The 12,438-nt window shown below is 44.9% G+C and overlaps 6 protein-coding genes across 11 annotated transcripts in view; 4 read left to right on the top strand and 2 right to left on the bottom strand.

The window, feature by feature from the left end:
* The first annotated feature begins 149 nt into the window (after positions 1-149).
* Positions 150-838, top strand: LOC119562887 (putative OPA3-like protein CG13603). The gene is made up of 3 exons (XM_037876003.1): positions 150-340; positions 390-558; positions 614-838. Exons 1-3 carry the CDS (start codon positions 199-201, stop codon positions 804-806), a joined length of 504 nt encoding a protein of 167 aa, XP_037731931.1. The 5' UTR covers positions 150-198; the 3' UTR covers positions 807-838.
* LOC119562889 (putative OPA3-like protein CG43998) lies at positions 836-1,451 on the top strand. Its single transcript, XM_037876005.1, has 2 exons — positions 836-1,179; positions 1,239-1,451. Exons 1-2 carry the CDS (start codon positions 869-871, stop codon positions 1,387-1,389), a joined length of 462 nt encoding a protein of 153 aa, XP_037731933.1. The 5' UTR covers positions 836-868; the 3' UTR covers positions 1,390-1,451.
* Positions 1,452-1,704: 253 nt separating this feature from the next.
* Positions 1,705-2,987, top strand: LOC119562893 (putative OPA3-like protein CG13603). Its single transcript, XM_037876010.1, has 4 exons — positions 1,705-1,927; positions 1,984-2,152; positions 2,209-2,351; positions 2,409-2,987. The coding sequence occupies exons 1-4, from the start codon at positions 1,786-1,788 to the stop codon at positions 2,717-2,719; spliced, it is 765 nt and encodes a 254-aa protein (XP_037731938.1). The 5' UTR covers positions 1,705-1,785; the 3' UTR covers positions 2,720-2,987.
* Positions 2,914-4,956, bottom strand: LOC119562892 (nucleoporin Ndc1). Its single transcript, XM_037876009.1, has 2 exons — positions 4,422-4,956; positions 2,914-4,360 (listed from the first exon to the last, which is right to left on the bottom strand). The coding sequence occupies exons 1-2, from the start codon at positions 4,817-4,819 to the stop codon at positions 3,025-3,027; spliced, it is 1,734 nt and encodes a 577-aa protein (XP_037731937.1). The 5' UTR covers positions 4,820-4,956; the 3' UTR covers positions 2,914-3,024.
* Positions 4,957-5,068: 112 nt separating this feature from the next.
* LOC119562894 (elongation of very long chain fatty acids protein F) lies at positions 5,069-6,014 on the bottom strand. The gene is made up of 2 exons (XM_037876011.1): positions 5,743-6,014; positions 5,069-5,680 (listed from the first exon to the last, which is right to left on the bottom strand). The coding sequence occupies exons 1-2, from the start codon at positions 5,956-5,958 to the stop codon at positions 5,141-5,143; spliced, it is 756 nt and encodes a 251-aa protein (XP_037731939.1). The 5' UTR covers positions 5,959-6,014; the 3' UTR covers positions 5,069-5,140.
* Positions 6,015-6,599: 585 nt separating this feature from the next.
* LOC119547057 (chromatin modification-related protein eaf-1) overlaps positions 6,600-12,438 on the top strand; it is a 31,474-nt gene continuing 25,635 nt past the window's right edge. For 4 of the 6 annotated variants that reach the window (XM_037853775.1, XM_037853766.1, XM_037853741.1 and 1 more), the window contains exons 1-3: positions 6,600-6,728; positions 7,936-8,201; positions 9,029-9,836. In XM_037853775.1, the coding sequence (XP_037709703.1) occupies positions 9,073-9,836 (764 nt within the window). In that variant the 5' untranslated portion in view covers positions 6,600-6,728; positions 7,936-8,201; positions 9,029-9,072. The remainder of the gene's footprint in view (positions 6,729-7,935; positions 8,202-9,028; positions 9,837-12,438) is intronic. The other 2 variants (XM_037853749.1, XM_037853757.1) reach the window with 2 other exon arrangements.

Raw genomic sequence — 12,438 nt, 5'->3', positions numbered from 1 at the left:
CAAAACAGAATTATATGAAATAACTTAAATACAATTTTTAAATAAATAGTTAAATTTGTGGATTTAGATAAAAGTAGAAATCAAGAAAGATAAATCAAGTTTCCCGCCTTAAAAGTATTTCGAAAAATTCTTTACAGCACTGACTCATTTTGAATTTAAAAATTTTCAGTTATAGTGAGCGCAGTTAATCAAGTCGAAATGGTTGTTGGCGCTTTTCCACTGGGAAAACTCGGTTTGCTTGCCATTAAGCACATAAGTAAGCCCATCGGAAATCTGATAAAACGAAGGGCCCGAAAGAGTCCGTCATTTAAAACCGTGGTTGTCTCTCCGCCAGCAAGATGTAAGTTCTCTTCATAGGATGCCCACTGATTTAAGATTATAATTTTCAGTATATCACGTTATCGATGTGCGCTCGAGAATGTGGATGCTGGGGTTGGGACAACCTCGTTTTATTCCCCCCTTAAATGATGCCATGACAATTCAAATGGGCGGCGATATTCTGGGCGAGATTGTCATCTTTGTAATTGGAGCTTCGCTTGTAATAGCAGAGTTTTCGAGGTCTGTACTTTTGATATTTCCAAAAGAATTTGTAATACAATTATTTTACTCTTAGGCAGGCGAGGAATGACCGAATAAAACACGAAAAGCACAAGGTTCATAGGGAGAAACTGGAGGAAAGAATAGGTGACCTCACCAACAAGGTTTCCCAACAAGCCAAGGAAATCAGTCACCTCAAGTCAATGGTGGTAGGGCGCAGAGTTAACAATTTCGATTACAGCGATAGAAGGGTTTCGGAATGTAACTGAACTGGCTTGGTTAAGCCAGTCAAGTCGCTTTTTAATGCGGACAAAATTCAAAGTTACGGACAATGGTGATCGGCAGGTTCCCAGTGGGAAAACTTTTCATTTTTGGCCTGAAACGGGTTAGCAAGCCATTTGGCGATCTTCTGATGTGGATGGGCAAGCACCATCCCTTCATCCGGCAATACGTCATTATTCCGCCGGCCCAGCTTTATAATACCATCGAGGTTCGTTCAAAGCTCCGAATGTTGCGACTGAAACAACCCAGGCGGATTCCACGTCTCTCACCTCCGATCGCCACCAGATTGGGTGCCGACATGCTGAGCGAGGCCTTCGTTTTCTGCATTGGTCTCGGTCTTATATACTACGAGATTTCAAAGTGGGGTTTGAGTAACGTAGTTCAATAACCTATGGCTTTAATTCCGGGTTTTCCCTTAGAACATATACAAAAAATCAGAGGAAAGACCAGGAAATTGAGGATCAGAAGAGAGCTCTAGATGAACGCGTTGACTGTATCGGTGCGGATGTGGAGCGGCAGCAAAAGGACATCAACTGGATCAGGGCAGCCCTGCTTGACTTTGAAAAATAATGGAGTTTGTAATAATTTTTTAAGGAATGTAAAATCTGCTTGTTGGCGGGAAATATACATATTTAATTTATTTAAAACAGCATCTTACGATCTTCTATTTTTAATCTGATCCTCAATATAAGCAAAATTTTCGGCTTGTTCTTATGGTAAAGAGCTCGTTAAAATATTTTTATACATCATAGAGATGTTGTTATACATCAGAGATTTCTTAAGTTCACTGTATCGAGCGTGACCCTTTATTATCAACATGACGGTTACATTTAAACTTTCGATTTGCCATCACTAATAGTCCGCCTATCGGCCAATGCGCACACCGCTATCTCCTACACATCTCTAATTTTGCACGAATATTTTGTAATAGTAAAAAATAGTAAAATAGTAAAAAGTGAAATAACAATGGTCATTGGCGTCTTCCCGGCGGCCAAGCTCGGCGTCTTGGCCATCAAGCAGATCAGCAAGCCGATAGCCAATGTGATCAAGTCCAATGCCAAGTCGAGTCCCTTCTTCAGGAAGTACATTTGCATGCCGCCGGCGCAGTGTAAGGGGTATTATTTATGATTAGATGAGATTACCGCTAAAATCTCACATTTTCAGTCTACAATTGGGTGGAGGTCAAGACCAAGATGTGGGCACTGAACATGGGAGGCCGGGTGAATGTCCCACCGCTGAACGAGGCGATGGCCATTGAGCTGGGAGCCAATCTCCTGGGCGAGTTCATCATCTTCACGATCGGAGCCGGTCTTCTGATCTTCGAGTACTCACGGTTAGTGGGCAGGATATCCTAGTCATCCCAGAACTATAATAATGCCCACCTTACAGTCAAACCATCAAGGAGAACAAGAAGAACGAGATGGCGCAGGCGGAGAAGATGGACCTCACCAACACGCTGACAGAGATGAGTTTCCGGCTGGAGCGACAGGATGCCCAAATAAGGGAAATGACGCGAGTGCTGGCTGATCTAGGTGCCATCATCACTTACCTCTGTTAATATAAGATAATCATTCAACGCCTCCTTCCAGATTCACGCAACATCTTCCGCTGGCACAAGGAACCCATTCAGGAATACGTGCCCTTCGATCCCAGCACGCCGGATCAAAGCGCCAGTGCCAGGAACCCCAAGTCCTTCGACAGTTTATATGACCCGCAAGGCGGCATGGCCTTCCGAGCTCTGCATTTCCTGGACACGCAGATCTTTGTGGACGGACGCAACCGCAAGGCCAAGGAGGCACTACGGCACCTGGATGAGGTGGCCGAGCAGCTGGAACAGTCGTTGGGAGAGGCCGCTACCGTCACTGTCGCCAGTCCACTGCCAGCGCAGGTGGCGCTTTGACCCAATCGCCAGCTCGAAGAGGATGTTGCCCTGCTCATGATGGCTGTGGCCATGGAGGAGCAGTGAAGCTGGGCTGCCTGCTTGTACACATTCACCCTGCAGACCATTTCATCAGTGCTAGTTATGATCAAATCGCGTGTTACCATTTCGTACTCTAAGTAAAAAAGTCAATAGTTTTATATAACTATTGTACGTTTGTAGTTATATTTATTAATTTTTATTGTTACCGCAGACACAACTAAAGAAAAAAGAGATGCAAAACAGTGTACAAGATGAGTGTTTTATGTGATGGATGAAGGATTTTACTACTGGCAGACGAGGTCCTGCAGCTGCCGCAGTTCCTCACCGGGGGGCAGGATATCGCCGAGGTAGTCGCAGAAGGAGTTGCAGATGGCGTACAGGCTGCGGCGCACAGCGCAGCGTAGAACATTAAAACTGGAGCTAGGTGCTTTGAGATTGCCAATCACGCTGCCCAGCTTTTCCAACTCGTTCCGCAGCTTGTTTATCGCCTTGATAATGGCCGGCAAATCGTTCTGCACCACACCATATGGATCCTCTTTGAGCGATGCCACACAAATCTGTGCCAGAGCTTGCGTCATATAAACCACAGGCAGGGAGTTGGCTAGCAGAAATGTGGTCTTCGAACCTTCAGGTTCGTTGAAGAGGTACACAACGCCGGGAACTCGCTGGACCAGACGCTGTAGAGCCTGCTCCAGCTGCGTGGAGACGCGCTCACACCAGTTGGGCACATGACGGATGCCATCAGCAGCACGATCAACGGCATCCTCCTTTCTGGGCGGCACAATATGTCGGATGCCGTGCACTTGGTTGTACTGTCGTAGCAGCAGTTTCTCGGCCATCAAACTGGTTGAAACGGGCTCGCTGATTTTTGGCATGGGCAGACTCTGCGCTCCCTTGAGCACACTTATCTTCTGCATGGACTCGGTGAGTTCCTCGGTGAAGCTGCCGAGAATACTCAGGCACTGGTCGCAAAGGGAGCGCCAATTTGCTGGCCGGTTGCCCGGCTCCGTGAGCTGGAAAATCTCCGCCCGCTGTGTTGAATCCTTTCGCAAAGCCAACTTGTAGAAGTAGTAAGCAGCCAGGCACTGCACCACGTAAACGTTGAAGACTCCAAGACCCGCCACCATGGTTACCTCTTGCTCTTGAGCAAAGGCAGCTCGCTGTTTGGTCACCACCAGGGGCAGATCCTCTGAGAGCAAAATGCCGTAGAAGCAGCGCATCAGATGCATGTTACTCAGTATCTGAGCAGTCAGCAAATAGCCATAGAAAAGCAGTCGCAGATTGGTGGCCACGCCAAAGAATCCCTCTAGTCGCTCGTCAGCGTCCACGAAGAGAATGGTACTGAGTTTGCGGCATATCAGCGGTCCGAAAAGCCAAAAAGCGAGCGCGTAACTGAGTGTGGGCAGCAAGGATCTAACCAGAGATTTGGTCAAACTCCCGTAGAGTAGTTCACGCAACTTCTCTGCCCGGGATTGCTCAACGACTGGAAATTCAATTGTGATCTCCTGGCGCATGTGAACGGAGACGAAGTAGTAGCAGCCGGCGGCAATGCCCATGCCCAGCAGATATACATGGTAGGCACTCACACATGACTTAGCATGGCACTGGTATCGCAGATGCCTGAAAAGAAGGGGGATGTTATTAGTAATGATACTTTCTTCCCCCATTTGGGCACTCTTACTGATAGTCCGTGTGTAGATATCCGGTGTATAGCCAGGCGGTGAGGAGTCCGACCAGGAGATGGGCGCCCAGAAAGAGCAGCTTGCGTGGACCGTAGTGCAGGAGCCAGCGGTATCGCGTAGGACAGTAGGGACGCTCCGACAGGTGCTGCTGGCACAGGGACACGCCATAGAGGACGACGGAGGCCACCAGGGGGATGCTGGCGAACCAGGTGTACCAGCTGGCCACCAGGCGCAGTGTTCCCGTCACCCATTCAAGCGGGTGGAGCAGCGTGAAGTTCACCGACAGCAGGAACACGGTGAGCAGCAGGAACTGAATGGCCACGCTGAGGAGCACGGCGCGCAGACAGCGGCCGAGGAGCAGCAGCTTGCAGGCATTGCTGGAGGAACTGGTGGACATGATGGCAATCAGAGCTGCAGAACCATCGATTGGTTACCTATAATTTGGTTTAGTTCTTCGATTTTGAAATGAAAATTCGCAAATAATTGCAAAATTCGACGGTTGCCGGCAACGCGCGCGTTTTGTTGCACTTTATTAGAGATGGTAAATAATTAAATAATCGATAGTGCTTTTAGACCATACAGTGAGTGACCCTAATGCTCGATAATGATCGGAACCGTTGCAATTTAAAGTTTTATAACTATCATATGAGGCTAATAAATAAAAAATTTATTAACCGTAGTTATAATTGGCGAATAAATTCGATTATAAATTATTCACTTAATTCTCCTTGGATTTAACGTAGCACTGGAAGTAGAAATTGGCAAACATGAAGAACATGACCGCGGCGGCGCAGCTGACCAGGAAGAGGGTGCCCTGCGAGGCCTCACACTCGCGCTGCATGGCGGTGAAGGCACAGTGGCCAAACATTAGGATGAACTGCATCATTTGCATGAGAGTCAGGTAGCGCTTCCAGCGCACAGAATTGCCCTCGATCGCCGAATAGTAATACCCATACATGAAGATGTGGACGATGACATTGAAGGAGCACAGGAAGAAGAGATGGCCTCCATAGCCCTGGAAGCGGATTATCAAATATCCGACGCTGGGCATCAGCACGTGGTGGAACACGTGCAGGAACGTTATTTGCATGTACTTCTTGCGCAGCACACAGAACACGGTGTCCAGCAGGTCCACAATCTTGTTAATGTAGTAGGCATAGCTAATGGTGCGCTCCCAATTCTTCAGGGGATGATCCTGCGGCAGGACCGTCATGCATCGAAAGTTGTACGGCTGGAAGACTAACATGAAATAGTATCCCTAAGGAAGGACTTCGTGAAGTAGAAATATATGTGTGAATAAGCCCAGGAGCATTGACTCACGGGCAAGAGCATCATCATATTGTAGCAGATCTGGAACAAGTTGTAACACTTCAGCACCCCTCGAAGATTGTACGGCTCGCGGTGCTCCATGAACTTTCTGCCCGCCTTGAAGACGACCAGTAGATAACCGGCGATTATAATAAGGATGGGAACCGGTCCGCTGGCCAGAGGCAGTTGCTTGGAGTCCGCATAGGGTTTCTTGAAAATATCCAGCATTTTTGACAATATTTTATTTGACTTGTCAGACAAATATTTGGTAACGCTCAGTTCAGTTCGGCTTTCACTTTTATTTTGAATGATTTCTCTAAGCATTTAAAGTGTTTTGGCAGATACGTACCTAGGTAAAGTGATACAGAACTTACAGGTTTTAATAAATGTCTGTATAAATTCCAGTTAAATTATTAAAGCTCTGGTATTTAAAATATATTTGAATTTTATAATCAGCGTTGCCACCCTTTGAGTTACGCTGTGGTCTGTAAAGTATTTAAAAATTGGGATATCCTTAAACCCACCGTCGGCTTCTCAAAACACTGATATGTTCAGTAAATTTGTTAAAATTTTTAAAATTCATAACTGGGAACTTATTTGACTTAGGAGTTGGTAATTTGTTTTACAAAAAATTGATGTAAGCAAAATTACAAGCATTTGGCATAATGAAAAACATAAAACATTGAATATATATTTTAAAACTGGACTTCTTTATTTAAAAAAAAAAATTAAATGTTTTAAAACAACCATTGCTGTATTCGATTAATTCTACAATCGATTTCACGCAAAGTCGATTCAATTCATCGATACAACGATACCGATGTTTTGGCATCGATGTTTTTCCACCTCTAGGTTCAATCACAAATCATCCGCCACCGAAACAAAAATATCGGTCGGAAAAGTGCGGAGCTTCGATTGCGCGATTTTCCGTTAAAACAGCATAAAAAATCCAATACAAATGCGCGCACTCGCCGCCGCCGAAAGCGCAGCGTAACAAGGTGTGTAAAAGGTCCAATTGGCCAAGCAAAAAAGTGAATAAAAGTCAAAATTCATAAAGTTAAAAAATTTTCGTGTGCGCGTTTGCCAATGCGAGAGAGGGAAAGAGAGTGAGAGCGGGCCAGGCCAGAAAGAGAGCGAGAGAGGGCCATAATATTGCGTGAATCGAATCGAGCGACACAAAATTGTTGTAATTAATTCATATTTAATTGGCATTTGGCGTAATCCGAGTCTGTGCATAATAAAGCCCAAATCGAAGTGCATTCGTCGGTGTTGTCAGTTGTGTGTACGTTTGTTGTGTGTGTGTTTTGTAGCGTAATGCGTATTGAGGTCACTTTGTACATATTATAGCAGCAGCAGCAGCAGCAGTAAACCGCAGCATAGGCACGCGTGTTTCGTGTGTGTTTGTGCGATTGCCCAATACCCATACCAGTGCACCAAGATAGCCACCAATATTCGTTTTCATCCCACTGCCCAAGGCGAACAGCTGCTCTCCCCCGACCTTCCCTCTCCCCTCTCCACCTCTTGTTTGTGCGCTGATCGCCGGAGCAGAACCACAGGGCAGGTGGTGGTGTATTGTCCACCGTTGAACAGAAACAAACAAATAAGCACGCATTAATTATACTACTTAAAACACGGTCTGCAAATTGTGCCAAAGTAAAAATACAGAGAGGTGGAGAGGGGTAACGAGAGAGTGGGGTAGCAGTGGTGTGGGTGATGTGCCACCTCCTCCCCTCTCGCTCTCTCCTCGACCTCTCTGCTTTGGTGTCTTCATGCTCCATTCACCTACTTTTACGCGCTCTCTGCTCTCCACTCTCCACTCTTCATTCGCCACTGCTGACGTTCGTTTTCTGAATTCCAAATGAAGTCATGAGCAGATTGTACACCCAAAGAAATATTAAAAACAAACATTAAAATCTACTCCAAGTGGCTTTAAAGTTTAAAAAATAATATATGCTATAAGGTGATTTTCTCCGATTGCAGTTGAAAGTATAGACCAGTTTTACCTTGATATAGGGTCTTTAGATTATTGTAACGTAACCAAAAATATACCTATTCTTCAGCTAAAACGATTGAATAAGTGCTTATCTCTAAACATATTATTTCACAAAGAAACAACTTAATCTTCAGAAATATCATTCAATATTTTTTTTATAATTTTTCAATTGCTATAATAATTATTAAAAATTATTTAAACATCTATCGAAGTTCTAACAGCTTTATCACCGTGTACAAACAACACCGCAACACACGCAGCAAAACGCAAAAGTCGTTGTCGCATTATTACAGCAAAAAGAAGCCGAGTGGCATACAAAATAATAATAATAAAGAAAAAAAAAGTGAAATTAAGTGTTTTAAAAGAAAAGAAACCATAAAAAAAACATGAACATGACATGGCCGCGTCTCGTTTACACAATAACTCAAAATTAATTTAATATGCTGGCAAATGAGCAAAGCGAAAAGCACGCTAAAAGGTGAGCGGATAGCAGAATTAGGAGGGGGTAGAAACTTAACAACGCATAAATAACGAAATACCAAAAGGTGCGGCCCACAATTTGTCGTTTATACGATCGTCCAGTTAGCAGTATCTATTTGAGTGCGAGTACGGGTTTACGACCTTGTGGGTTTGTCTCTGGCCCCATGGAATGGATGTGCGTGAGATGGCGGATAAACCAGATTTAGACCACTTCCATGTTCATTACACGCGCAGCGCATAAACGCTGATTGGCTTTCAATTCTATTTTTGCTAGTTTTGTAAGTGGTCAACTTGCCGAGGAAAACAAAGGCCGCAACGCAATTCTATTTGATTAAACTTGAGGCCCCTGAGTCAACCGAAAACCCAGAGTCAAAGCCCTCTGATGATTGTGTAATGCCAAGAAGATTTCCACTGAAACCAAATAAGGGCTAACAAGGGTTAATCGGCTATAAAGTTGGATAGATCAATAGGAACGGATATATCTTTAAAGTTACTATGAATATCATTGAAGTACCGATCTTTCCCTTTAAGATATAAACATTTAACTCGACTTAAAGAAACAACCTTTCCACATTATCAATATTATATGCATTTAAAATAAGTGATTGTTCTTTGAATTTTAAAATTCTTTCATTGACTGTTGATATACCATTATCAAAATAAAAAACACATTATCAAAGGAATATTGATTATGTGGATTGCATTTTTTAAAACCTTCTATAGTACTTTCAAGCAACTAAATTCTATTTTATTGATTATTCTCCGAACCTAAAGATTCTATCAGTGACTGTGATTAATGGTAAAATTTCCCTGAAATCTTTGCAGGCCCTGAATCGCGAAGGAGCTCCTAAACGGCTGCTGTTATCGCCATGGCCGCCGCATCTGCTGGCCAGCAACAGCAGCAACATCAGCACCAGCACAAACTGAATATTGCTGGGAGTGCTGAGACAGTGGTCAGCGATATGCATCACCAACAGCAGCAGCAGCAAATGTTGCCGTTGCACCAACATCAGCAACAGCAACAGCAGCAACATCATCAGTTTTTCCAGCAGCAACAGACGAAATTTGTATCGCGGGTCGTTACAAGTGCAACGGTGCAGCAGCAGCAGCAGCAGCAACATCAGCAACTGCAGCAGCATCAGCATACGCAACAGATATTACCAGCTGGCTTGGTAAATGGCAATGGCAGCGGCAACATGATGCAAGTATCCAATCAACTGCAGCAGCAGCAACAGCGCGCCAGTCAGCAACAGCAGCATATATTTGTCTGCCCCACCAGCAACCAGCAACAACTCCTGCTGCAACACCAACAGCAGCAGCAGCAGCAGCAGCAACAACAGCAACACACCAAACAGCGCCAGGCGCAAATAAAGTTGCCAATAAAGTCAACGGCAACGGCTGGAGTAACGGCGGCAACTGTTGCTGCTGCTGCTGCTGCTGGGGCAACGCATTGCATGCCGACAACAATTGCATCGCGTCAAATGAGTCAGAACAATCAGCTCTATGCCAAGAATGTTGCCAAAGCCAACAATGCCAGTAGCAATGGCAACAGGAAGACTACGACCACGTACAATGGAAATTTGGCCCCTGGCTGGCGTCGCTTGACCAACAACAATGAGGTGGCCTACATCAGGTGAGCAGTCCGTCGGGGAATATCAGGGAACATCAGGGAATATCAGGGAATATCAGGGAATATCTGGAAATATCAGGGAACATCTGCGGTTACAGGATATCTACTGGTTGAGCACTCTTTACGGTTGCAAAAGCTTGTTGATTCTGTGGCCGGGGGCTGTGTTGTACTACGGACATGACATTTACAGCACTTTGGGGGCCCGGGCTAAAAGTCAATCTGGTTATTGTCTGGCAAACGCAAACGCATTCGAGAAGCCATAAAAATGTTCAGCGATCCCCTCTCGGTACAGGAAATGCCACTGTCCAAGGGGTCAGATGGGGGGTTCGCATGTTGTTTAGTGGGCGTCTGGGGGGTTGCAGTAGTCGTGTCAGAAATGTTTTTGCAACCAGGCACAATAACAACAACAACTACAACTAGCAACCATCAACGACTCGGGGGTAAATATTTACCTGGCATTATCTGCAAGTTATCATCAAGCACACATAATTACAAACTCAAATAAAATGTTTACTCAGATATGTTGAAAAGCATTGAGTATGTGGATATATCTGCCTGGTCTGCCTGGGTACTTGTAATTGTTCTCGCTGTCCAATTTGCCTCAGGGCCAAAAAGGGGGGCTCAGTATCTTTTTCTGCTGTTTTTTTTTTTTTTTTTTTGGGTTCTGTGCAAACAGTTTGCGAGTTTTGTGGCTGTGTTGCCGATGTTGGGTAATTGTTGATTTTATAAGTGGCTGGCACTTCTGAGTGCTTGACTCGTCGTCGTCTCGTTCTGGGATAGTTTCCCTCGCAGCTGTTGCCCCGGGGCTCAATTGCCCAGGAAAGCAACAAAAAGGGTTGTCTGTGCCGACTGTGACTTTGGGATAACTGCTTTTCGAACCACTTGCATGGATTATGGTTGCGAATAGCCCGCTCAATTGGCAGATTGAAAGCTTCCAGGGGGCATATTGTGTTTGCTGCTGCTTCGAGTTCCATGCCGAGATTCTCATTATGACAGCCATCGTTATGATTATTGGGTTTTAGAACTCCACTCACGTAGTTTGTGTAGAGCGTCAAGAAGCTTATCCGACGCAGTCCATTTACCGGCAATGTCACATTTCACTCAGCCAGCCAGTCACTCTCTGGGCCATTACCCTTCCATGGAAGGACACACTTTGAGGGCACCGCTGGCTGCCACGTCCTTTGCCCACTGGCATTTACTTGTGCCCAGCGACGACATGACATCGTGTGTCAAGCGCTGTCATTGTCCACCACCAGCGGCAACTACAGCCAACTACAGCAGCTGCTGCTCATTTCCACGTTGCGTGTTGCTGCCGGGTTCCACTGGGTTTCGCTGGGTTTCATCGGTTTGCTGGTTGCTGGTCGCTGGTTACTGGTTGCCATTTGCTGTTTGCCCAAGCGGATGGTCGCCATGGCCCCCTTGCAAATTTTCGAGGCGAGCATTCTTTTTCGTGTTTCGGTTAGCCAGATAACCCGTCGGTTTGCCAGCGGTGTTGTCCGACTTTGGGTGACAACAATTGCTGAAATTTTGCAAAAAAATATATATTTTAAAAGGTATTGCACAAAAAAAGGGTGAAACAAGGGTAGCTTCGTCTTTTGTTGTACTTGAACCGGTCATTCAAAATAAGCTATGGGGTCTTTTGGCTATACATATTCAATGATATATAAAAAAGGTCCTTAAAGAACCCATTTAAATTACCCAAGTTGACAATGAAGTTGAAAGAGATTCTCCAAGATGATTTCAATCTTACCTAATAATATTTGAATGACAAAAGGCAGTTTTCTCGACCTCATGTTAAATTAAAAGTAGGTTTTAAACACTAAGGTCCCTTTACTCGTTCGCATGTTTAACTCATATTTCCTTACGTTTTAAAGATTAAAAACATACCTTTAAGTTAACATGCGTACGATAAAATAACCCTAACTCTTCCATATGGTTTCTTATTTTAAAACCTAATTTTAGTTTAACATGAGGTCAGGAAATGGTCCCATAAATGATAATATATTTACTGGATAGTTTTTCTAGACCCCTAAAACAGCTAAACCGTCAGCTCTGGCCCCATGAATACCGCTTTTTGTTTAGCTTCCGTCCTTGCCGCGTTGGCTTCGTTTCGGCTGTTTCTTGGAAAGAATGTTGCACAAATTGTGTACTAAATCAATAATTGTTGCGCAAGCATTTAAATCTAGCTGCTGTTGCTGTTGCCGTTGTTGTTTGCTCAAGTGCTAAATGGCCTGGCGCAACGTGACATCAGCAGAGGGCGAAGTAAAGACTGTGACCGGGTCAAAGCCAAATGAAGTCAGGGAAGGACGCCCACTGTGCGGCAACGGGCGCATAAATCATAAATCCAAAACGGCAGCTGGAGATCGCCGATCGAATCGAGTGGAAACGAAAACGGGTCGAAGCGCCCCGCCAGCCAGTAAAAGGCTGTAAAGAATGCGGAATAGTTTTGCCAGCGATTCAAGCAGTTTTCAATTTTCCCAACTAACGTATGGGTATTAGGTAGGTATGTATACTCGTATATGCGTGTGCACCCTGCCACGAGGCCTGCTTTTTTTTTTTTACAAAATCCCTCCTACCTCGCGATGAACCTTTCAGCGGACGCGTA

Source organism: Drosophila subpulchrella, chromosome 3R (genome assembly GCF_014743375.2).
Source record: "Drosophila subpulchrella strain 33 F10 #4 breed RU33 chromosome 3R, RU_Dsub_v1.1 Primary Assembly, whole genome shotgun sequence".
NCBI classification, from domain to species: Eukaryota; Metazoa; Arthropoda; class Insecta; order Diptera; family Drosophilidae; genus Drosophila; species Drosophila subpulchrella.
The sequence above is the reverse complement of the archived record's forward strand: the minus strand, read 5'-3'. Positions and strand labels throughout refer to the sequence as shown.

Coding starts and splice junctions, on each gene's coding strand:
- LOC119562887 (XM_037876003.1), top strand. CDS start 199: ATGGTTGTTGGCGCTTTTCCACTGGGAAAACTCGGTTTGCTTGCCATT. Junction 341..389: donor TGTCTCTCCGCCAGCAAGAT/GTAAGTTCTCTT, acceptor TATAATTTTCAG/TATATCACGTTATCGATGTG. Junction 559..613: donor GTAATAGCAGAGTTTTCGAG/GTCTGTACTTTT, acceptor TTTTACTCTTAG/GCAGGCGAGGAATGACCGAA.
- LOC119562889 (XM_037876005.1), top strand. CDS start 869: ATGGTGATCGGCAGGTTCCCAGTGGGAAAACTTTTCATTTTTGGCCTG. Junction 1,180..1,238: donor ATATACTACGAGATTTCAAA/GTGGGGTTTGAG, acceptor GTTTTCCCTTAG/AACATATACAAAAAATCAGA.
- LOC119562893 (XM_037876010.1), top strand. CDS start 1,786: ATGGTCATTGGCGTCTTCCCGGCGGCCAAGCTCGGCGTCTTGGCCATC. Junction 2,153..2,208: donor CTGATCTTCGAGTACTCACG/GTTAGTGGGCAG, acceptor CCCACCTTACAG/TCAAACCATCAAGGAGAACA. Junction 2,352..2,408: donor GCGAGTGCTGGCTGATCTAG/GTGCCATCATCA, acceptor GCCTCCTTCCAG/ATTCACGCAACATCTTCCGC.
- LOC119562892 (XM_037876009.1), bottom strand. CDS start 4,819: ATGTCCACCAGTTCCTCCAGCAATGCCTGCAAGCTGCTGCTCCTCGGC. Junction 4,361..4,421: donor TATCTACACACGGACTATCA/GTAAGAGTGCCC, acceptor CCTTCTTTTCAG/GCATCTGCGATACCAGTGCC.
- LOC119562894 (XM_037876011.1), bottom strand. CDS start 5,958: ATGCTGGATATTTTCAAGAAACCCTATGCGGACTCCAAGCAACTGCCT. Junction 5,681..5,742: donor ATATGATGATGCTCTTGCCC/GTGAGTCAATGC, acceptor GTCCTTCCTTAG/GGATACTATTTCATGTTAGT.